The 24,588-nt window shown below is 41.0% G+C and overlaps 1 protein-coding gene across 1 annotated transcript; it reads right to left on the bottom strand.

The window, feature by feature from the left end:
• Positions 1-38: 38 nt before the first annotated feature.
• On the bottom strand, positions 39-24,574 carry LOC111332034 (exocyst complex component 8). The gene is made up of 21 exons (XM_022937290.2): positions 24,460-24,574; positions 24,154-24,309; positions 22,333-22,428; positions 21,939-22,015; positions 20,690-20,832; positions 20,358-20,437; positions 18,971-19,044; positions 18,354-18,621; positions 6,409-6,458; positions 6,108-6,201; positions 5,909-5,960; positions 5,545-5,689; positions 5,012-5,064; positions 4,675-4,802; positions 4,361-4,491; positions 3,959-4,078; positions 3,412-3,517; positions 2,220-2,314; positions 2,019-2,114; positions 1,571-1,642; positions 39-855 (listed from the first exon to the last, which is right to left on the bottom strand). The coding sequence occupies exons 1-21, from the start codon at positions 24,548-24,550 to the stop codon at positions 751-753; spliced, it is 2,232 nt and encodes a 743-aa protein (XP_022793025.2). The 5' UTR covers positions 24,551-24,574; the 3' UTR covers positions 39-750.
• Positions 24,575-24,588: the final 14 nt, after the last annotated feature.

Here is a 24,588-nt window from a genome sequence, read left to right as displayed (position 1 = left end):
GATTCAACTACAGTAAAAGATTTTACTAAAAAACCAAATTGGTTTTCGTGGTTAAAATATTTTAATTTCGAAAAGTACTTTAGTTTCACAAATTCAATCACCAGGTCTATTTACTCTTAATAGCCTCGACCTGAGGATTTTAAGCTTTTTCACACATAATTCCAACATAAGCAGCGTATACCTCACATCATTAGTATTAATACATGCAAAACGCAAGTGATGCTTTTATCCTCTTTTGGAAATAAAAAAAAATATAATAAAGCAACACACAGCCATGTCTACAAAGGAGACACGAATAAAATGTCATCATTTAACTCTTTCATTCCAATGAGCACGTTTTTCAGAGTATTCAGGTAATTTCACTGTTCTTGCGCTTCATTAAAGCTGCACTAAATAAATTTGAAAACTGTGATTTAAATTTGAAATCGTAACAAGAATTTTCCCTCTAAGGGAAACGGATAAATATATTCTCCCATGACCCTACAACGATCATAGACGGACGAAAACGCTTTACTGCAGCTTTGCATATGCGCATGGAACCTACGACAAATGTGGCTTCTCATCCAATAAAATAACCATTAGAAATTCATTAGAAATAAAGCTTTCTTTCTGTTATTTACAAGGAAATCAAAGACCTTATTTGTTCATTTCTCTTATTTTGTTGTCAGTTCTGCTTTTGAACTGACTCAGTATATTGAAGTATCTAATGAAAAACAATTTTTCATTAGTAAGACATATGTTGTCATATTTTTATTTTCCAGTTTTTCCTTCCGCTGTATCACTTGAAGGAGTAATGGACTGTAGTCTCTTCAACTCGCTCTGTATCTCCATAAAGCGACCAGGATTAGTCCCAACCTAAACAAAATAACCAGAGTACGATAAGAAACAGAAAAGGGCTCATTCGAGGAGATAGATCGGTTTTCGATTGAATGCAGCCAACGAAAAAACAAAGTAACCAAGACGTCCAATCAGAACAATGGTAAGGGAGCCCGCGAAAACTCAAAGCAACAACATTCAGCGCGGGAAAAGAAGAGGGTGGCGAAGTCGCCATTGGTAATGTCTGCTTATGATTGGTTGAGAGGTGGCGTTAGTTATCAAGACCAATCAGCAGGAAAAGTATCCCGGACGATCCCGGATTACTTTGGATACTCTTATTAGTAATTATAATGCACTCTCCGACAAAGGGCAGTACCGGTTTACAAGTAAATCCTTCTGGAATATTTTTCTAGGAGAGCCACTCTCGATAAAGTCGAAGGAAAAACTGGGATTGCTTAGGCTTTCCTCCCTTGCGACCCTGACGTTTTGAATGGCATCAATAACATGCCCAACTGAATCGGATTGCTTATAAAGTTCTCCTGCTTATAAAACCTATCTGGCTCCAATAAACACTTTGGTTTTGTGTTTTACAAGGAGCAGATGAAGATCACTTACAAATAAACCACAAGATCCACGCCAACAACTTTTAAAGAAAAATGAACAGCCTGGCATAAAAATTCCACGCAAGCAAATAAAAAACAGACAAACAAAAGGAAAAATAACTCCCCGACCCTTACTTAAACCGCATACCTACCTTTAATCGCTTTTTAATTAGAGGAGGGATATTTTCTAATACAAAGGAAGCATTCTTTAGGATGAACTCACGCTGGAAAAAAAAAATACATACAAAATGTTATTTAAGACATCATAACAAGACGGTTGTAAATCGTAGTTCCATTGGTAACGCTGAGCTAATCAGAGCTTGTCAGCCACTTGCCTTGAATCCTGCGTCTCGCGGTTTTATAATAATTTCCGGAATGAGATTAACAAATCGAACTAAACCGAACCGAAAAGAGCAGATCTGAACAAAACATAATAAACGAAAGAGGCAGAAGATTAAAGCCTTCGGTAAGGCAGACATTTTTGTTCAGCGCGCAGGGGAGCCTTGGACATTGACTGCCGCCAGCACTATCGCCAAAGGCCACTGGCAAGTGGAAGTCCTCGCTGGAAGAGATGAACGCTTAACCCAGGAAGATACTTACCTGGCTTGCATACCGACCAGACTTAAGAATGGCCTCAAACAGAACTACTTGGTTTTCAAACAAATCTCCGATGCAATCTACAAACCATGGCTGAAGCTGAAAGTCAAAGAGAATACTTCAATTTTACAAACCAAATAAAAGATAAAGATCAGGGAAAGAAAATTATACGTTTGTGTTCACACATATAAGCGGATTTCTTGCCTGCGGTGTATTGACCGTTAATCCATCTGCTACAAAGCCCAACACTCCTTTAATAAAAGCCACGGTGGAACTACTCAGGTTCACTTTATTACCATCTGTAAACAATAAAACAGAAAAGTGAAGAAGAGTCATTACTATTATCTCAGTAAGCTTCCAGTAAAGCTCCTTTCTACCGACTGTTGATTATAACCGAGAAGCTATCGGCCGACTGGTTGGAACCAGTGGCTTTCACCGAAAAAATACCGTCTCAGTAAGCTTCCAGTAAAGCTCCTTTCTACCGACTGTTGATTATGACCGAGAGGCTATCGGCCGACTGGTTGGAACGACTGGTTGGAACGACTGATTGGAACCAGTGGCTTTCACCGAAAAAATACCGTCAGGTTAAGGTAGACAACCGGCAGATTACCGACAGGTTGGAGGACACTGCCAACAGATTATTGACTGGTAGTAACAGGCTGCCGAAAGATTTCCCAGAGGCTAAGGCAGACTACCGAAGTAGTAGTAGTAGTAGTAGTAAATCTTTATTAAAAGTGTCAAAAGCCGTCTAGCTAGGGAAAAATCCCTTACTTATTTGGGGACACTAAAAAGGAAAAAAGACTAGGAGCTATTTACAGTAGTATATATATATATAATAACTAAGAGAAAATATTTAGTTTACTAATTACGGGATTTGTGATAAAAAATATATAAAATTCAAGAGAAGCAGAGGCTACAGCGTGTGCAGCAATCATCCAAGAGCTCACTTATACTGAGTTGGCGTATCTTGCCTTTGAACGACTTGAGGGTCTCGACCTCCCTTATACTCTTGGGTAATTTTGTCCATAACATGGGCCCTTGAAATCTTACAGAGTGTTTGCCATAAGTGACAGTTTCATACCTGGGTATACCGAAAGGTTATCGGCAGGATGGGACTAGCTCTTGACTCAATACCGTACGCTATCGACAGGACAACTGAATGCGAACAGTCGGTCGGTTTACGTGGTTAGCGTGCTCAACTTTAGACTGAGAAATGTGAGTGCGGAACCCGACATGATGTAAGGGGAAGCTTGTTTTTAAGGGCAGGTTTACCATTGAAGCATGAACCCGAACAACTATCATTTAATTGTTGTAATTCAAACACAGAATTCTAGATAATGACAAAAAGACATGTAAACGAAATTTTTAAGAAAAAATTTCAGACACAGCTTCTTACCAACGAGCTCTTGAAAACTCTCAATACCCAGGCTTTCCATTTCTTCACATAATTTTCCAAGCTGATCTGCTCGTCCTTCAAACTCCATTGGTTTCCAATTTGTTTCCTTGATGAGGAAAAAATATGATATGTAGTGGTTAATTTACAATAGGGAGAAACTTTCTGTAGCTTTGCGCAATTTGAAATCATTGTATTCTTCAGCGCAGAGGAGGCCACGTTTAAGAGGTTCAAAGTAAAACACAGGAAGCAGCTGGGGTCTGAGGCCCAGGCCTCACTCACACACACACTCACTCACTCAATCCTCGCTTAGTTCAAAGGAGCTACGTCATTGTTCGTACAAGTTGAACAAGATCATGATTAACAATTGAATTTTCCTCATTGTTATCCACCTTTGCTCCTTCGTTGTTTTTCATCGCATCTTTAGTGTTGTTCCTATCTTCCTGACTTTTTATTTTGAAGTCTCCGTCAAATCAAAGGTGGTTTTGCACTTCAAAAAAAATGGCTCCGAAAAACCGCTGTTTTAATGTTTGCATTTCATGGCACTTACCATGGCCCTGTGCCTTGAAAACTTCACCATCTGATCTCTTGTGTCCAAGACTGCTTCAAGAATGTCTCTAAGTAGCATCTGCTGCATTGAAAATGTCAGGTCCAGGCCGATCTCTTGAAGCTAAACAATAAACATGTGACAAGTTTTCAGCAGTTAAAGCGTATAAGTTCTTTACTTTTGGTTTGAATCAGAATGGAAAGTGAGAACAACCGTATAACAGCCTAAGATGGGTGTAATTTCTTAGGGGTCCGCCAAGAAGTAAATGAATCTGAATAGAGGCGCTACACCGTAGCAGAAACTGCAGCACAATATACCATGGCAACGAAATACAGAAAGAATTAAGGTTAGTGGCCGTGTGGCTTTCTGCGACATGAACGTAGTTGAGGACACAGTAACGTTTACCTTTTCGCACTGATGTCTCGCCATGCTGACACACACACCAGTAGCTGCTAAACCCATCTCCCTTCTGAAAACTTGATTAGAAAAGCGAGAAACAAAGTGCTTCAGTTCACTATTGGCCCACACGACAAAGGCTGTTTGGAAAGAGAAAAACAAAAATTAGTAAACGACAAGGAAAACTATTACTAGCGGAACGAAACCGACGAAACTAACAACAAGAACGTATTTGTAGCTACAGCAAGAGGGAAGAAAGTCAGGAAGGAAGATTACCATAATGATTATACTGACCAGATATCATACTGATTATTGATACTGACCTGAACTAAACCCTCTATTAGCAGAGAAAACTTGTTCAAACTCTTTACCAGTCTCTATGATGCAGCTAAAGAATGCGGTGGACAACTTGGTGATGTATAAAGATGTAGCCCCTTCAATCTTCAGTTGCCTTGAAAAACAAAGCAGTCATTCATATTACATAACGGTACTTGTGAAGGGGACTTTTGCATTGCTCTACCTCGGATCTGGTCTAAGTCTAGCTTGGTCCATATGCAGTATGCTGGGTCCATATGCAGTCTAGCTTGGTCCATATGCAGTATGCTGGGTCCAATCAATTCAAGTCATAAAAAGTAGTTATAACAAATTGCGACAGGTTACCTAATAGTATGTTTGATGGCTTCACTTCTGTTCCTCAAGAAAAGCTGACATGCCTGCCTCGTTAAAAGTAAATAAAAAGAGAGAGGAACACCATTAAGCCTCAGAAAAAGTCGCCAGTAGAACATCAGCACATTACAAACGCGAAGGAAAAACTTGAAGTGGAGAAGAGGGGACTATTTGTATTTAGTTGATGACATCGTTAAAAGTACATGGTTTACCCCGTGAAAGATCTGTCAATCACGGTTTGATCGTCCAGGTCAGCGCACTCCTGAGAAAGATTGTTGTTGGTCAGATTCACTAAAGTTTTGTCCACCTCAGCGGAAGTCATCATCAGAGTCAAGGCCAGTTTCTTGAGATGCTTATCACTGTCACTCATCTGCTAGGGTGAGGTCGTAGCAATGGAGATCGTTGACACTGCCCTCAATCAATACACCACACGATCAACTGATATATCATTATTATTCGAGTAAAGAAACTTTAGCTAAAAATCCCCCCCTGATAACAAGTATGCAGAAAACATCAATATACCACACCTCAGAAGCTCTCCCCAGTCTAACCAACAGTGAGACGGTTCTTCTAGTTGCACGTGGTCCTACATGAAGTAGGAAGCTTCGACTACTATCCAACTCATCAATAAGAGCATCTACCAACAGCTTTACCCGGCGATCAAGGCGAACTCTGATGAAAAAAATTTAAAGAATGTCCCTGACAAAAACACAATGAGGTTATCAAACAAGTTGATAGAGATCGATTACTTCCCAGCCAGTGCTATCAATGCTTATGGTGCGCGTATTTCATTGCTTACTTTTAAACACCTTCTTTACGGTGAGGGGTTCTTTTAACAACTAATAGGACACTTCACTATATCAGCTTGACGATAAACTCTACAAGACTTACTTGATTTCTTTTGCTGCTTGAGAGCTGCTGTTTTCTTTCAAATATTTGTTTGCTGAAAGAGTAATTATAGAAGATGCTCACCTTAATCATTCGTAACAAGGCCTGCACAGCAAGTGTTGAAGTGGGAAGAAGGGAGGGACTGGGTAACCGCGTTAGCACAATATCTAAGTTTACTATTTGCAGAAGAAGCACTACTCACTTCTGTCAATTAACTCCATGGCCCTCTCAAAATCTCTCTGTGCAATAAACATGTCTAAATCTTCAGGCAGATCTCTTAGCCAACCTTTTCCAGCCTGTAAGAAATATACAAAATGTAACTGAAAATAGATTAATTAAAGAAATAAATGAAGCCACGTTCCTGACCAGACTGAGAAGAGGGAAACAACGAGCAGGAATAGAGAGAAATAAAGACCAAACTCAAGAGAGCAGAGGAAATCAAGCTTCTCATACATCATTTGACTTCTTACTAGTGCTTGATTTGTGACTCAATTTTTTTTTACCTTGACGACATTGGAGTTTCCAGAATTAGGTGAGGACGAAGCAACAGGTCCTGTAACAGCAACACAGAAAGGTACAAAATGCGTGCTTACATCATAGACATGCCCACCTTAAATCTGTTTTATGTTTTAAGATAAACTTAAGTTACTTCAACCCACGATGGTTAACCTAATTCAGTTTATTTAAAGTAAAATAAGACAAATTGTTAAATGTGTTCCCTCTTCAAGGTTAAAAGCAAAGATTTGAAGCACTTAAATGGTACTTTAAGGGTAATTTAAATAGGAGGCTTCTGCTGGGCTGGCAATCATGTTGTACTCCACTGCCTCCTTTGTCCCACCTGAGTCCTCTCTCCGTTGTTAGCACACTGAGGGAGATAACTACATACTGAGACTACACTAGTCTTCACAGCAGATAACTACATACTGAGATTACACTGGTCTTCACGGCAGATAACTACATACTGAGACTACACTGGTCTTCACGGCAGATAACTACATACTGAGACTACACTGGTCTTCACGGCAGATAACTTCATACTGAGACTACACTGGTCTTCACGGCAGATAACTACATACTGAGACTACACTGGTCTTCACGGCAGATAACTACATACTGAGACTACACTGGTCTTCACGGCAGATAACTACATACTGAGACTACACTGGTCTTCACGGCAGATAACTACATACTGAGATTACACTGGTCTTCACGGCAGATAACTACATACTGAGACTACACTGGTCTTCACGGCAGATAACTACATACTGAGACTACACTGGTCTTCACGGCAGATAACTACATACTAAGACTACACTGGTCTTCACGGCAGATAACTACATACTGAGACTACACTGGTCTTCACGGCAGATAACTACATACTGAGATTACACTGGTCTTCACGGCAGATAACTACATACTGAGATTACACTGGTCTTCACGGCAGATAACTACATACTGAGACTACACTGGTCTTCACGGCAGATAACTACATACTGAGATTACACTGATCTTCACGGCAGATAACTACATACTGAGATTACACTGGTCTTCACGGCAGATAACTACATACTGAGACTACACAGGTCTTCACGGCAGATAACTACATACTGAGACTACACTGGTCTTCACGGCAGATAACTACATACTGAGACTACACTGGTCTTTCCGGCAGATAACTACATTCTGAGACTACACTGGTCTTCACGGCAGATAACTACATACTGAGACTACACAGGTCTTCACGGCAGATAACTACATACTGAGACTACACTGGTCTTCACGGCAGATAACTACATACTGAGACTACACTGGTCTTTCCGGCAGATAACTACATTCTGAGACTACACTGGTCTTCACGGCAGATAACTACATACTGAGACTACACTGGTCTTCACGGCAGATAACTTCATACTGAGACTACACTGGTCTTCACGGCAGATAACTACATACTGAGACTACACTGGTCTTCACGGCAGATAACTACATACTGAGATTACACTGGTCTTCACGGCAGATAACTACATACTGAGACTACACTGGTCTTCACGGCAGATAACTACATACTGACACTACACTGGTCTTCACCGCAGATAACTACATAATGAGACTACACTGGTCTTCACGGCAGATAACTACATACTGAGATTACACTGGTCTTCACGGCAGATAACTACATACTGAGACTACACAGGTCTTCACGGCAGATAACTACATACTGAGACTACACTGGTCTTCACGGCAGATAACTACATACTGAGACTACACTGGTCTTTCCGGCAGATAACTACATTCTGAGACTACACTGGTCTTCACGGCAGATAACTACATACTGAGACTACACAGGTCTTCACGGCAGATAACTACATACTGAGACTACACTGGTCTTCACGGCAGATAACTACATACTGAGACTACACTGGTCTTTCCGGCAGATAACTACATTCTGAGACTACACTGGTCTTCACGGCAGATAACTACATACTGAGACTACACTGGTCTTCACGGCAGATAACTTCATACTGAGACTACACTGGTCTTCACGGCAGATAACTACATACTGAGACTACACTGGTCTTCACGGCAGATAACTACATACTGAGATTACACTGGTCTTCACGGCAGATAACTACATACTGAGACTACACTGGTCTTCACGGCAGATAACTACATACTGAGACTACACTGGTCTTCACCGCAGATAACTACATACTGAGACTACACTGGTCTTCACGGCAGATAACTACATACTGATATTACACTGGTCTTCACGGCAGATAACTACATACTGAGACTACACTGGTCTTCACGGCAGATAACTACATACTGAGATTACACTGGTCTTCACGGCAGATAACTACATACTGAGACTACACTGGTCTTCACGGCAGATAACTACATACTGAGACTACACTGGTCTTCACGGCAGATAACTACATACTGAGATTACACTGGTCTTCACGGCAGATAACTACATACTGAGATTACACTGGTCTTCACGGCAGATAACTACATACTGAGACTACACTGGTCTTCACGGCAGATAACTACATACTGAGATTACACTGATCTTCACGGCAGATAACTACATACTGAGATTACACTGGTCTTCACGGCAGATAACTACATACTGAGACTACACAGGTCTTCACGGCAGATAACTACATACTGAGACTACACTGGTCTTCACGGCAGACAACTACATACTGAGACTACACTGGTCTTTCCGGCAGATAACTACATTCTGAGACTACACTGGTCTTCACGGCAGATAACTACATACTGAGACTACACTGGTCTTCACGGCAGATAACTTCATACTGAGACTACACTGGTCTTCACGGCAGATAACTACATACTGAGATTACACTGGTCTTCACGGCAGATAACTACATACTGAGACTACACTGGTCTTTACGGCAGATAACTACATACTGAGATTACACTGGTCTTCACGGCAGATAACTACATACTGAGACTACACAGGTCTTCACGGCAGATAACTACATACTGAGACTACACTGGTCTTCACGGCAGATAACTACATACTAAGACTACACTGGTCTTTCCGGCAGATAACTACATTCTGAGACTACACTGGTCTTCACGGCAGATAACTACATACTGAGACTACACTGGTCTTCACGGCAGATAACTACATACTGAGACTACACTGGTCTTCACGGCAGATAACTACATACTGAGAGTACACTGGTCTTCACGGCAGATAACTACATAGTGAGACTACACTGGTCTTCACGGCAGATAACTACATACTGAGATTACACTGGTCTTCACGGCAGATAACTACATACTGAGACTACACTGGTCTTCACGGCAGATAACTACATACTGAGACTACACTGGTCTTCACGGCAGATAACTACATACTGAGATTACACTGGTCTTCACAGCAGATAACTACATACTGAGATTACACTGGTCTTCACGGCAGATAACTACATACTGAGACTACACAGGTCTTCACGGCAGATAACTACATACTGAGACTACACTGGTCTTCACGGCAGATAACTTCATACTGAGACTACACTGGTCTTCACGGCAGATAACTACATACTGAGACTACACTGGTCTTCACGGCAGATAACTACATACTGAGACTACACTGGTCTTCACGGCAGATAACTACATACTGAGATTACACTGGTCTTCACGGCAGATAACTACATACTGAGACTACACTGGTCTTCACGGCAGATAACTACATACTGAGACTACACTGGTCTTCACGGCAGATAACTACATACTGAGATTACACTGGTCTTCACGGCAGATAACTACATACTGAGATTACACTGGTCTTCACGGCAGATAACTACATACTGAGATTACACTGGTCTTCACGGCAGATAACTACATACTGAGACTACACTGGTCTTCACGGCAGATAACTACATACTGAGATTACACTGGTCTTCACGGCAGATAACTACATACTGAGATTACACTGGTCTTCACGGCAGATAACTACATACTGAGATTACACTGGTCTTCACGGCAGATAACTACATACTGAGACTACACTGGTCTTCACGGCAGATAACTACATACTGAGATTACACTGGTCTTCACGGCAGATAACTACATACTGAGATTACACTGGTCTTCACGGCAGATAACTACATACTGAGATTACACTGGTCTTCACGGCAGATAACTACATACTGAGACTACACAGGTCTTCACGGCAGATAACTACATACTGAGACTACACTGGTCTTCACGGCAGATAACTACATACTGAGATTACACTGGTATTCACGGCAGATAACTACATACTGAGACTACACAGGTCTTCACGGTAGATAACTTCATACTGAGACTACACTGGTCTTCACGGCAGATAACTACATACTGAAACTACACTGGTCTTCACGGCAGATAACTACATACTGAGATTACACAGGTCTTCACGGCAGATAACTACATACTGAGATTACACTGGTCTTCACGGCAGATAACTACATACTGAGACTACACAGGTCTTCACGGCAGATAACTACATACTGAGACTACACTGGACTTCACGGCAGATAACTACATACTGAGATTACACTGGTCTTCACGGCAGATAACTACATACTGAGACTACACAGGTCTTCACGGTAGATAACTTCATACTGAGAGTACACTGGTCTTCACGGCAGATAACTACATACTGAGACTACACTGGTCTTCACGGCAGATAACTACATACTGAGACTACACAGGTCTTCACGGCAGATAACTACATACTGAGATTACACTGGTCTTCACGGCAGATAACTACATACTGAGATTACACTGGTCTTCACGGCAGATAACTACATACTGAGATTACACTGGTCTTCACGGCAGATAACTACATACTGAGACTACACTGGTCTTCACGGCAGATAACTAGATACTGAGATTACACTGGTCTTCACGGCAGATAACTACATACTGAGATTACACTGGTCTTCACGGCAGATAACTACATACTGAGATTACACTGGTCTTCACGGCAGATAACTACATACTGAGACTACACTGGTCTTCACGGCAGATAACTACATTCTGAGACTACACTGGTCTTCACGGCAGATAACTACATACTGAGACTACACTGGTCTTCACGGCAGATAACTACATACTGAGACTACACTGGTCTTCACGGCAGATAACTACATACTGAGACTACACTGGTCTTCACGGCAGATAACTACATACTGAGACTACACTGGTCTTCACGGCAGATAACTACATACTGAGATTACACTGGTCTTCACAGCAGATAACTACATACTGAGATTACACTGGTCTTCACGGCAGATAACTACATACTGAGACTACACTGGTCTTCACGGCAGATAACTACATACTGAGATTACACTGGTCTTCACGGCAGATAACTACATACTGAGACTACACTGGTCTTCACGGCAGATAACTACATACTGAGATTACACTGGTCTTCACGGCAGATAACTACATACTGAGACTACACTGGTCTTCACGGCAGATAACTACATACTGAGACTACACTGGTCTTCACGGCAGATAACTACATACTGAGATTACACTGGTCTTCACGGCAGATAACTACATACTGAGATTACACTGGTCTTCACGGCAGATAACTACATACTGAGACTACACTGGTCTTCACGGCAGATAACTACATACTGAGATTACACTGATCTTCACGGCAGATAACTACATACTGAGATTACACTGGTCTTCACGGCAGATAACTACATACTGAGACTACACAGGTCTTCACGGCAGATAACTACATACTGAGACTACACTGGTCTTCACGGCAGATAACTACATACTGAGACTACACTGGTCTTTCCGGCAGATAACTACATTCTGAGACTACACTGGTCTTCACGGCAGATAACTACATACTGAGACTACACTGGTCTTCACGGCAGATAACTTCATACTGAGACTACACTGGTCTTCACGGCAGATAACTACATACTGAGACTACACTGGTCTTCACGGCAGATAACTACATACTGAGACTACACTGGTCTTCACGGCAGATAACTACATACTGAGATTACACTGGTCTTCACGGCAGATAACTACATACTGAGACTACACTGGTCTTCACGGCAGATAACTAGATACTGAGATTACACTGGTCTTCACGGCAGATAACTACATACTGAGATTACACTGGTCTTCACGGCAGATAACTACATACTGAGATTACACTGGTCTTCACGGCAGATAACTACATACTGAGACTACACTGGTCTTCACGGCAGATAACTACATTCTGAGACTACACTGGTCTTCACGGCAGATAACTACATACTGAGACTACACTGGTCTTCACGGCAGATAACTACATACTGAGACTACACTGGTCTTCACGGCAGATAACTACATACTGAGACTACACTGGTCTTCACGGCAGATAACTACATACTGAGACTACACTGGTCTTCACGGCAGATAACTACATACTGAGATTACACTGGTCTTCACAGCAGATAACTACATACTGAGATTACACTGGTCTTCACGGCAGATAACTACATACTGAGACTACACTGGTCTTCACGGCAGATAACTACATACTGAGATTACACTGGTCTTCACGGCAGATAACTACATACTGAGACTACACTGGTCTTCACGGCAGATAACTACATACTGAGATTACACTGGTCTTCACGGCAGATAACTACATACTGAGACTACACTGGTCTTCACGGCAGATAACTACATACTGAGACTACACTGGTCTTCACGGCAGATAACTACATACTGAGATTACACTGGTCTTCACGGCAGATAACTACATACTGAGATTACACTGGTCTTCACGGCAGATAACTACATACTGAGACTACACTGGTCTTCACGGCAGATAACTACATACTGAGATTACACTGATCTTCACGGCAGATAACTACATACTGAGATTACACTGGTCTTCACGGCAGATAACTACATACTGAGACTACACAGGTCTTCACGGCAGATAACTACATACTGAGACTACACTGGTCTTCACGGCAGATAACTACATACTGAGACTACACTGGTCTTTCCGGCAGATAACTACATTCTGAGACTACACTGGTCTTCACGGCAGATAACTACATACTGAGACTACACTGGTCTTCACGGCAGATAACTTCATACTGAGACTACACTGGTCTTCACGGCAGATAACTACATACTGAGACTACACTGGTCTTCACGGCAGATAACTACATACTGAGACTACACTGGTCTTCACGGCAGATAACTACATACTGAGATTACACTGGTCTTCACGGCAGATAACTACATACTGAGACTACACAGGTCTTCACGGCAGATAACTACATACTGAGACTACACTGGTCTTCACGGCAGATAACTACATACTAAGACTACACTGGTCTTTCCGGCAGATAACTACATTCTGAGACTACACTGGTCTTCACGGCAGATAACTACATACTGAGACTACACTGGTCTTCACGGCAGATAACTACATACTGAGACTACACTGGTCTTCACGGCAGATAACTACATACTGAGAGTACACTGGTCTTCACGGCAGATAACTACATACTGAGACTACACTGGTCTTCACGGCAGATAACTACATACTGAGATTACACTGGTCTTCACGGCAGATAACTACATACTGAGACTACACTGGTCTTCACGGCAGATAACTACATACTGAGACTACCCTGGTCTTCACGGCAGATAACTACATACTGAGATTACACTGGTCTTCACAGCAGATAACTACATACTGAGATTACACTGGTCTTCACGGCAGATAACTACATACTGAGACTACACAGGTCTTCACGGCAGATAACTACATACTGAGACTACACTGGTCTTCACGGCAGATAACTTCATACTGAGACTACACTGGTCTTCACGGCAGATAACTACATACTGAGACTACACTGGTCTTCACGGCAGATAACTACATACTGAGACTACACTGGTCTTCACGGCAGATAACTACATACTGAGATTACACTGGTCTTCACGGCAGATAACTACATACTGAGACTACACTGGTCTTCACGGCAGATAACTACATACTGAGACTACACTGGTCTTCACGGCAGATAACTACATACTGAGATTACACTGGTCTTCACGGCAGATAACTACATACTGAGATTACACTGGTCTTCACGGCAGATAACTACATACTGAGATTACACTGGTCTTCACGGCAGATAAGTACATACTGAGACTACACTGGTCTTCACGGCAGATAACTACATACTGAGATTACACTGGTCTTCACGGCAGATAACTACATACTGAGATTACACTGGTCTTCACGGCAGATAACTACATACTGAGATTACACTGGTCTTCACGGCAGATAACTACATACTGAGACTACACTGGTCTTCACGGCAGATAACTACATACTGAGATTACACTGGTCTTCACGGCAGATAACTACATACTGAGATTACACTGGTCTTCACGGCAGATAACTACATACTGAGACTACACTGGTCTTCACGGCAGATAACTACATACTGAGACTACACAGGTCTTCACGGCAGATAACTACATACTGAGACTACACTGGTCTTCACGGCAGATAACTACATACTGAGATTACACTGGTCTTCACGGCAGATAACTACATACTGAGACTACACAGGTCTTCACAGTAGATAACTTCATACTGAGACTACACTGGTCTTCACGGCAGATAACTACATACTGAAACTACACTGGTCTTCACGGCAGATAACTACATACTGAGATTACACAGGTCTTCACGGCAGATAACTACATACTGAGATTACACTGGTCTTCACGGCAGATAACTACATACTGAGACTACACAGGTCTTCACGGCAGATAACTACATACTGAGACTACACTGGTCTTCACGGCAGATAACTACATACTGAGATTACACTGGTCTTCACGGCAGATAACTACATACTGAGACTACACAGGTCTTCTCGGTAGATAACTTCATACTGAGAGTACACTGGTCTTCACGGCAGATAACTACATACTGAGACTACACTGGTCTTCACGGCAGATAACTACATACTGAGACTACACAGGTCTTCACGGCAGATAACTACATACTGAGATTACACTGGTCTTCACGGCAGATAACTACATACTGAGATTACACTGGTCTTCACGGCAGATAACTACATACTGAGATTACACTGGTCTTCACGGCAGATAACTACATACTGAGACTACACTGGTCTTCACGGCAGATAACTACATACTGAGATTACACTGGTCTTCACGGCAGATAACTACATACTGAGATTACACTGGTCTTCACGGCAGATAACTACATACTGAGATTACACTGGTCTTCACGGCAGATAACTACATACTGAGACTACACTGGTCTTCACGGCAGATAACTACATACTGAGACTACACTGGTCTTGACGGCAGATAACTACATACTGAGATTACACTGGTCTTCACGGCAGATAACTACATACTGAGACTACACAGGTCTTCACGGTAGATAACTTCATACTGAGACTACACTGGTCTTCATGGCAGATAACTACATACTGAGACTACACTGGTCTTCACGGCAGATAACTACATACTGAGACTACACTGGTCTTCACGGCAGATAACTACATACTGAGATTACACTGGTCTTCACGGCAGATAACTACATACTGAGACTACACTGGTCTTCACGGCAGAGAACTACATACTGAGACTACACTGGTCTTCACGGCAGATAACTACATACTGAGACTACACTGGTCTTCACGGCAGATAACTACATACTGAGATTACACTGGTCTTCACGGCAGATAACTACATACTGAGATTACACTGGTCTTCACGGCAGATAACTACATACTGAGACTACACTGGTCTTCACGGCAGATAACTACATACTGAGATTACACTGGTCTTCACGGCAGATAACTACATACTGAGACTACACTGGTCTTCACGGCAGATAACTACATACTGAGACTACACAGGTCTTCACGGCAGATAACTACATACTGAGACTACACTGGTCTTCACGGCAGATAACTACATACTGAGACTACACTGGTCTTCACGGCAGATAACTACATACTGAGACTACACTGGTCTTCACCGCAGATAACTACATACTGAGACTACACTGGTCTTCACGGCAGATAACTACATACTGAGACTACACTGGTCTTCACGGCAGATAACTACATACTGAGATTACACTGGTCTTCTCGGTAGATAACTTCATACTGAGAGTACACTGGTCTTCACGGCAGATAACTACATACTGAGACTACACTGGTCTTCACGGCAGATAACTACATACTGAGACTACACTGGTCTTCACGGCAGATAACTACATACTGAGACTACACTGGTCTTCACGGCAGATAACTACATACTGAGACTACACAGGTCTTCACGGCAGATAACTACATACTGAGATTACACTGGTCTTCACGGCAGATAACTACATACTGAGATTACACTGGTCTTCACGGCAGATAACTACATACTGAGATTACACTGGTCTTCACGGCAGATAACTACATACTGAGACTACACTGGTCTTCACGGCAGATAACTACATACTGAGATTACACTGGTCTTCACGGCAGATAACTACATACTGAGATTACACTGGTCTTCACGGCAGATAACTACATACTGAGATTACACTGGTCTTCACGGCAGATAACTACATACTGAGACTACACTGGTCTTCACGGCAGATAACTACATACTGAGACTACACTGGTCTTCACGGCAGATAACTACATACTGAGATTACACTGGTCTTCACGGCAGATAACTACATACTGAGACTACACAGGTCTTCACGGTAGATAACTTCATACTGAGACTACACTGGTCTTCATGGCAGATAACTACATACTGAGACTACACTGGTCTTCACGGCAGATAACTACATACTGAGACTACACTGGTCTTCACGGCAGATAACTACATACTGAGATTACACTGGTCTTCACGGCAGATAACTACATACTGAGACTACACTGGTCTTCACGGCAGAGAACTACATACTGAGACTACACTGGTCTTCACGGCAGATAACTACATACTGAGACTACACTGGTCTTCACGGCAGATAACTACATACTGAGATTACACTGGTCTTCACGGCAGATAACTACATACTGAGATTACACTGGTCTTCACGGCAGATAACTACATACTGAGACTACACTGGTCTTCACGGCAGATAACTACATACTGAGACTACACTGGTCTTCACGGCAGATAACTACATACTGAGACTACACTGGTCTTCACGGCAGATAACTACATACTGAGATTACACTGGTCTTCACGGCAGATAACTACATACTGAGATTACACTGGTCTTCACGGCAGATAACTACATACTGAGACTACACTGGTCTTCACGGCAGATAACTACATACTGAGACTACACTGGTCTTCACGGCAGATAACTACATACTGAGACTACACTGGTCTTCACGGCAGATAACTACATACTGAGACTACACTGGTCTGCACGGCAGATAACTACATACTGAGACTACACTGGTCTTCACGGCAGTTGTGAAGAATGCATCTACTGGAAGTGGTCCACTATAAAGTGCTTAGCCAATGATGATGCCTCCTTTCCATGTCTCTCCTTGCTACAGACAAGGGGCCGGTAACAAAACTATTTAGTTTTCTAGTTTTCCAAACAGGTATTATTCATTTTACTTTTTGAGATGCTCATTTTTAACGTGTTTCTTTGAATTGATGATTTTTCCATTACTTTAACTAACTCCCTGGTCCTTCATTTAACCTCAGTTTAAATTAGTACTAAGACTAATGAGTAAAATTTTCAGTTTTTAATGGGCCCCAACAACCTCCCTGCTAAACTGCTGGTTCATGTAGCATCTTCCCTAAAGGTTCAGCAGAGTATTAATCCCTGCATGTGTATGGTTATGACAGAGATCAGTGGAGTAACCTTCATCCTCCTCTTCCTCAAAAGGATTGGTAGATTTGCTCTCAGTAAAAGGATTCTTGTCATCATCATAATCATTTGTGAAAGGATTTTTGTCGTTGTCCTCTTCAAATGGATTTTTTCCACTCTCTTCAACAAAGGGATTGGAATTCTCTGAACTACTGGTGGTCTCTGCATTGGATGCAACTTCACTGCCACCTTCATTAACCTCTTGCTCCAGCTTCAGTTTAAAGTTCTTTTTACATTCTTCAATCCTATCCAACCACTCTTTCTAGAGAAAAGTTAGAGTGGAAAAAAGGTAACAATGACATCCTATGACAGGGTAAATCCTAAAAGAATCATAAAGTAAAACCTTGTGGATAATTCAAAATACAAAAAAGGGTCATGTAACTGTTTTCCTTTCCATTCGATTCCACTACAAGTTTATTTATAGGGACTTTCAAGTGCAGGGCTGTAAGGCTTTTTCTGGACAGGCTCTTGTAAACCCTTCCTTTTAAACACACTTCAGTTTTCATTCCCATGATTTTCTATTGGATTGTGTAAGCAAGGGCTCGTGGGTAATGAGTAAATATTATAACATTACAACTATACACAATGTAGTTCATTTCTCTCCTATTCACCTTGATTGTTTTATTTTCAGCTTGATAGACATGAGTTTCTGGGAACAGGAAAACCTTGAAAGAATCTTTCAAACCTGAGACACATATCACAACCAATGACTCATAAGTTTACAACATGACCACCTACATGCATTTGATGCAAATCTAAAAGTCTGTTTATCATCAAGCTTGTTCTGTCATGCGTAACTTGTTGCGTTACACGTCTTCATGTATTGTTCGTTAAGCATTGTGGGATAACACGGGGCATGCTGTCAAAAATTATAATTTTGTAGGTGCTCCTGGTGAAGACACTTTCTCGTTTCACCTTTAAGGTTTATTCTCAATAAACCTGGTTACACTGCCAAAGTAGAGTTCTGATCTCGTCTATTTTTTGGGTAATGGATCAGAGCTTGACGGATTGGAATAGTGAAATGAGAAAGTGTCTTCACCGGGAGTACCTACAAAATTATCATTCTTGACAGCATGCCCCGTGCTATCCCACAATGCTTAACAAACAGTATGTGAGGACGTGTAATGCAACGAGTTACGCGTGACAGAACAAAGCTTATTGTCACATGTTTCTATTTTAGGATATGTATCTTCTGAGACCTTGCATTTGACCGCCTCCCGGTTAGCTCAATTGGTTAGAGCACTGGACTGTTGTGTGGGAGGTCGAGGTCGATGGGTCGAGCCCTGGCCGGACCAACACTCAAGGTCTTAAAATAACTTTGGAGAATGCGCTACCTTTGTATAATATCAAGAAATGGATAGTCATTCTAGTCTTCTCGGATAAGGATGAATAAACTGTAGGTACTGTCTCCTGCATCTATTAATAAGTTAATTTGGTTAGGCAGGGGATGTTAAAGAACCCATCCACGAGATTACTGTGACATGGTCTGGCCTGTTTACTGGGAATTGGGGGGAGGGGGCATCTTCAAATAAATTTCCTTTGATTGTTTGTAAACTGCTGATGCAGTCCGGCCAAAGTCCCCCTGAAAGTGTTGTGATGTGCATTTGATCACATCCACTTGTTAATTTGTGCAATATAAATATTGAATTATTATTATTATCATTATCACTGATAAAAACAATAAAAAACTGTTAAAACTGCAGTATGTCCCTGTATCATAACCAATTGATCCAAAAATCAAGCACAGTAAAACTGTTCTAAGTGTGGTACTGTGTACTTTTCAAGATCTTGCTGCTAACCTCAGATACTAAGTGATCAAACTGGTCTGTAGAGCAAACTAAAAGAATAATACACAGGTACATATAACCTCTGCACATGTAACCTCATACTGTATTTACTATTTACCTGCTGGCATGTTTTTAATAAAAAAACAGTCGCAAAATAGAGAGTGTGAAGAGGCTGAGATAAAAGTGATTGTCTATTAACATAGTTACATACCATCAGCACTGGTCATATTCACTACTGCTACGTTTTCCAGTTCAAACAGACTTTGGAACTTAAAACGAACTGGGCCACGCCTAATAAAACCAAACATATTACCAACATATAATAACTGTTGATAAAAGTACATAATCGGGCAATTCAAGTTTGGTATCCTTTTTAAGGAAAAAAATTGTTTTTGAGTATCACATGCACAGAATACTGGTGTGGGAAAAGATCAGTTTATTTTGAAAATCTTTTTTTTTTTTCACATCTCTTTAGTTCGCATATATAAATTCTAATAACATCACCAATGACTCATGGATCAACAAAATAACTGTTACCAGTACCTGTTTTGAATGATGTTTGCAACCACCATACTGTCATGTAACAGGAAGGCATGAATTTTAGATTTTGGAAGAAATGTTTCTGGATCAACCTCAACCAGGTCTCCCTCAAAAACACAATTCACATCAGTTATATCCAGGACACTCTGTCAGTCATAAAAAAAAAAAAAAAATGACTATCTATTTCATTCATGTTGCACCTACAGAGAGCCCTGGCTATGATGGCTATCACTATATAGACCCTGGTTTTTAATAAAGTATAATCAGCTCATTCTGATCATTTCATCATAAAAAGATAGCTAACAAGGAAATGAAAGATTCCTAAAGTTTGGTAAATTTTTAGTTAATGCTCCAAGTGAGAAGATTCTATCAATAGATTAATTATCAAGCACTTTCTTTAAAGGGATCCTCCACTGTTTTCGAGAATATCGCTTAAAATGCTCTTTAAGTGTCCAAAAGAAGATTTTTTGGACAGAAAAATGTTCTCTCCCCTTAGATTTTATGTTTTGGCCTCTCAAAAGACGCTTTCATGACCAGTTGGAACGTCCCGTGGTCACCATTTCGATCGGCGCGCAAGGCTCTCTGGGGTGATGATGTAATTTAATGGTTGCTTGATTCCCTCACCCTCGGTAAAATTGGTAGCAAAATGCCGCATTGCGTTGCTTTTGAGTGTAGTAATCATTTAAAAACAGGAAAGGGGTAAGACTCTTCAAAGCAATGCTGTTCGAAGTGCTTCGAACACAGACGTGAGTCTTTGGGCAAGGATGTCCTTCCAAAAGCATGAATCCAAGCCTGTCGAATCGCTGCATCGTTTGGAAAATCGTGGAAACGAATTTTGGGATTGTTTTTCCTGTTTTTAGCTTGAATAGTACACTCAAAGGCAACGCAGTGCGGCATTTTGCTACCAATTTTACCGAGGGCAAGGGAATTGAGCAACCATTTTATGTCATCACCCCAGAGAGCCTTGCGCGCCGATCAAAATGGTGACCGCGGGATGTTCGAACTGGTCATGAAGGCCTCTTTTGAGAGGCCAAAACAAAAAATCTAAGGGGAGAGAACATTTTTCTGTCCAAAAAATCTACTCTTGGGCACTTAAAGAGCATTTAAGCGATATTTTCGAAAACAGTGGAGGATCCCTTTAAGATTCCCACGATATGAAATCTTGAAAACTGTTAACTTGGACGTCATAATTAACTAACTTGGACACAACAATTTTCAATCATTTCATTTCAGACATACAAATATAACTTACAGCCAGACCCTCTACTGATTCTATTGAGCTGCTGCCTTTTTCATCTTTCTTTGAAGGTTTTATTGAAGAATTAGAATCTAAGTTAAGAAAAACAATACTTTTTTTTAAAACTTTAAAACTTTGCAAAATTTCAGGGGGAGGAAAAGGGTGGGGCAGGGGAAAAGGGGACAAATATTAAACAATTCATTCATAGCTGTGGATCAAAAAATTAATAAAACTTTTTAAGTCTGATTGTTCTCAAGCATATCTTGCACCTGAATTAGTGAATAAATTATATCACCACTTTCCCATTTCTAAAGACAAATTATTTTAACCTGTGTTGATTCATTATTAACTGAATCATTCTGAATCATGAAAGCTGTGGGTACTTTAATTTCTTGGCATATAAAATTACCTTGTTTTCCAAATAACGACATGTCCTCCTGGCTGCTGAGTATCGCTTTTTGCTCCGCCAAAAAATGTCCCAACTGATACATTTCTGCTTCCAGATCTGATGTAATAAGTCATGGAATCTGTCTCATTGACATGTATTACGATTTATAACTGATCCGCAATAAAATGTGCAACATGCAACAGAAAGTTCAGTTTGCACTCAGGTCCCAAAAAAAAAAAACCCTTCCAAAGAGAGTTAGATTAAAGATATCAGTAAGCAAGCACTCGAAGATAGTTTCCTGTTCGCATCTTCAGTGCTATAATCTCGATTGTACTCCTTTAGCATCCCCCATTACCAATCGGGCACACCCTGGGTGATCCCCAGTCCATAGACTACCCTCGATGGACTACCTAAATGGAATACCCATATGGACTACCTAAATGGACTACCCATATGGACTACCCTAAATTACCTACCTTTAAAAAAAACAGGGATTGATGATGGATTGTCACCATTTTCTTTTCTTAATGCCGCTGATCAGCTGTTCTTCTTTGTTCTTAATTCATTCATCGCGCATGAAGGGTGGTGAGTAATTCGAATTTATAATCTTGTATCTTATAAGCTTGGCTGTTACTGTTACTGTCTTGGCTGTTACAGACATTGCTGCGAACAAATTTCAAGCAATTTTTGCTTTTGCGGAACAAGTGCTTTCTATAGAATCTAGAGATTTGCTGAAATGGGGGGCTTGCTGTATATTTCTCTATGCCATTTGCTCATTAAGATGTTTTCAAAATTTGGCAAAGAAGGGTTGTACGTGGTAACGAAGGCAGAATTTTCTTTCACACTTTGTTGTCCCTCTGCAAAGCTGACTTCCATTCTATAAATTAACTCAGAGGCGATTTTTCTTGTGAGGATAGCCTCCAGCGCGAAGGCGTGTTTTTAAGTTATAGATGTTCTAATAGAAAGATAAGAGTACAACTTTATTCATATTACGAAATACATATTTGAAAAGGTTTGTCCCACAAATAGCTGGGAAGCTAGTCATGGCAGGATAAGACAAATACATGAGGAATCGACAAATGAACACAGCACTTACTGACAATCTATAAATACAAAGAGGAGAAAAAAAACAGACGTAACATATATATGAACCACTTTATTAACAATCATGAGGATTTCAATATATTCATCCTCCTTTTCTAATATATCAAATAGTAATTTGCAAAGAGTTCTTTTGAAAGATTTTAGCTGAGGAGTTAGTTCTCACAAGTCTAAGGGCTTTGCCGAAACAACTGTCTGTGAATAAATGCATGCACGGATGTAAGTTTCTTTGTCCTTAAGTGTAACTATTTCCTGCTATGTCAGCAGGAAATAGTTACATTCCAGGAAATATCTCTGGGCCCAGCTCTACAGTGTAGTTATTTTCACGGATATTGCGATCTTCAGATGATTAGAGCAGTACACTGAAGCTTAAACGAAAGCTACACAACAACACTAACCGTGCGTCAGTCAAGAGCAATCAAGCAGTCCAGGTAGATTCTCGAAGCATTTTTGTTTTCTCTTTAATAACAGCCGTGGGAATATAGCGGGCGACAAATTAAGGTGGAGTTATCAGTTATCAAGTGACAGATCGGTTTATTTTTAACAGGTTGTCGTCGGTTGAACGCGTCTGGTACAAAAGAGAATGAAGTCCCTCTTTTCGCTCGATCCGCTCGCGTGAAGGTAGGTAATTTAGGGTAGTCCATATGGGTAGTCCATTTAGGTAGTCCATCGAGGGTAGTCCATGGACTGGGGATCAGCAAAATGTACCCACCCCACACCCTCGCCAGATTTAAAGGATACATGATATTTCCTTCGATGTTTCGATGAACTGCATGTAATTCTTATATACATTTTTCTTCAAGCTAACCGCAGTTTCTTCATTTAAGGTCTGAATACGCTTTCGATGAACCTGAAGGTCAGCATCAGTGTCACATTGCGCTGACAAATCCCTGACATCTGAAGAAAAAAATAAGGGGGAAGTTGCAGTCCAGCTAGAGCTTTGTATCATGATAAGATAGTCAATTACTGAAACATTAAAGCAAAAAATGATAATTTGGATGGTATGAAGTGTGCTAATGAGAAAGATAGTTTTCAAGCAATACTAACACTTCTCAGGGTCGAAGGCAGAACTTGAAAATTTAAGCGCGAGTTGAGGAGACGAAACATCGTCCATTTTGACCGCCATGTTTGTTTTCATACCCACCCGGAAGTACTGGCACTAGGATGCGATCACTA

The sequence above is a fragment of the Stylophora pistillata genome, chromosome 8 (genome assembly GCF_964205215.1).
Source record: "Stylophora pistillata chromosome 8, jaStyPist1.2, whole genome shotgun sequence".
NCBI lineage: Eukaryota > Metazoa > Cnidaria > Anthozoa > Scleractinia > Pocilloporidae > Stylophora > Stylophora pistillata.
This window is presented reverse-complemented; position numbering and strand designations above follow the sequence as displayed.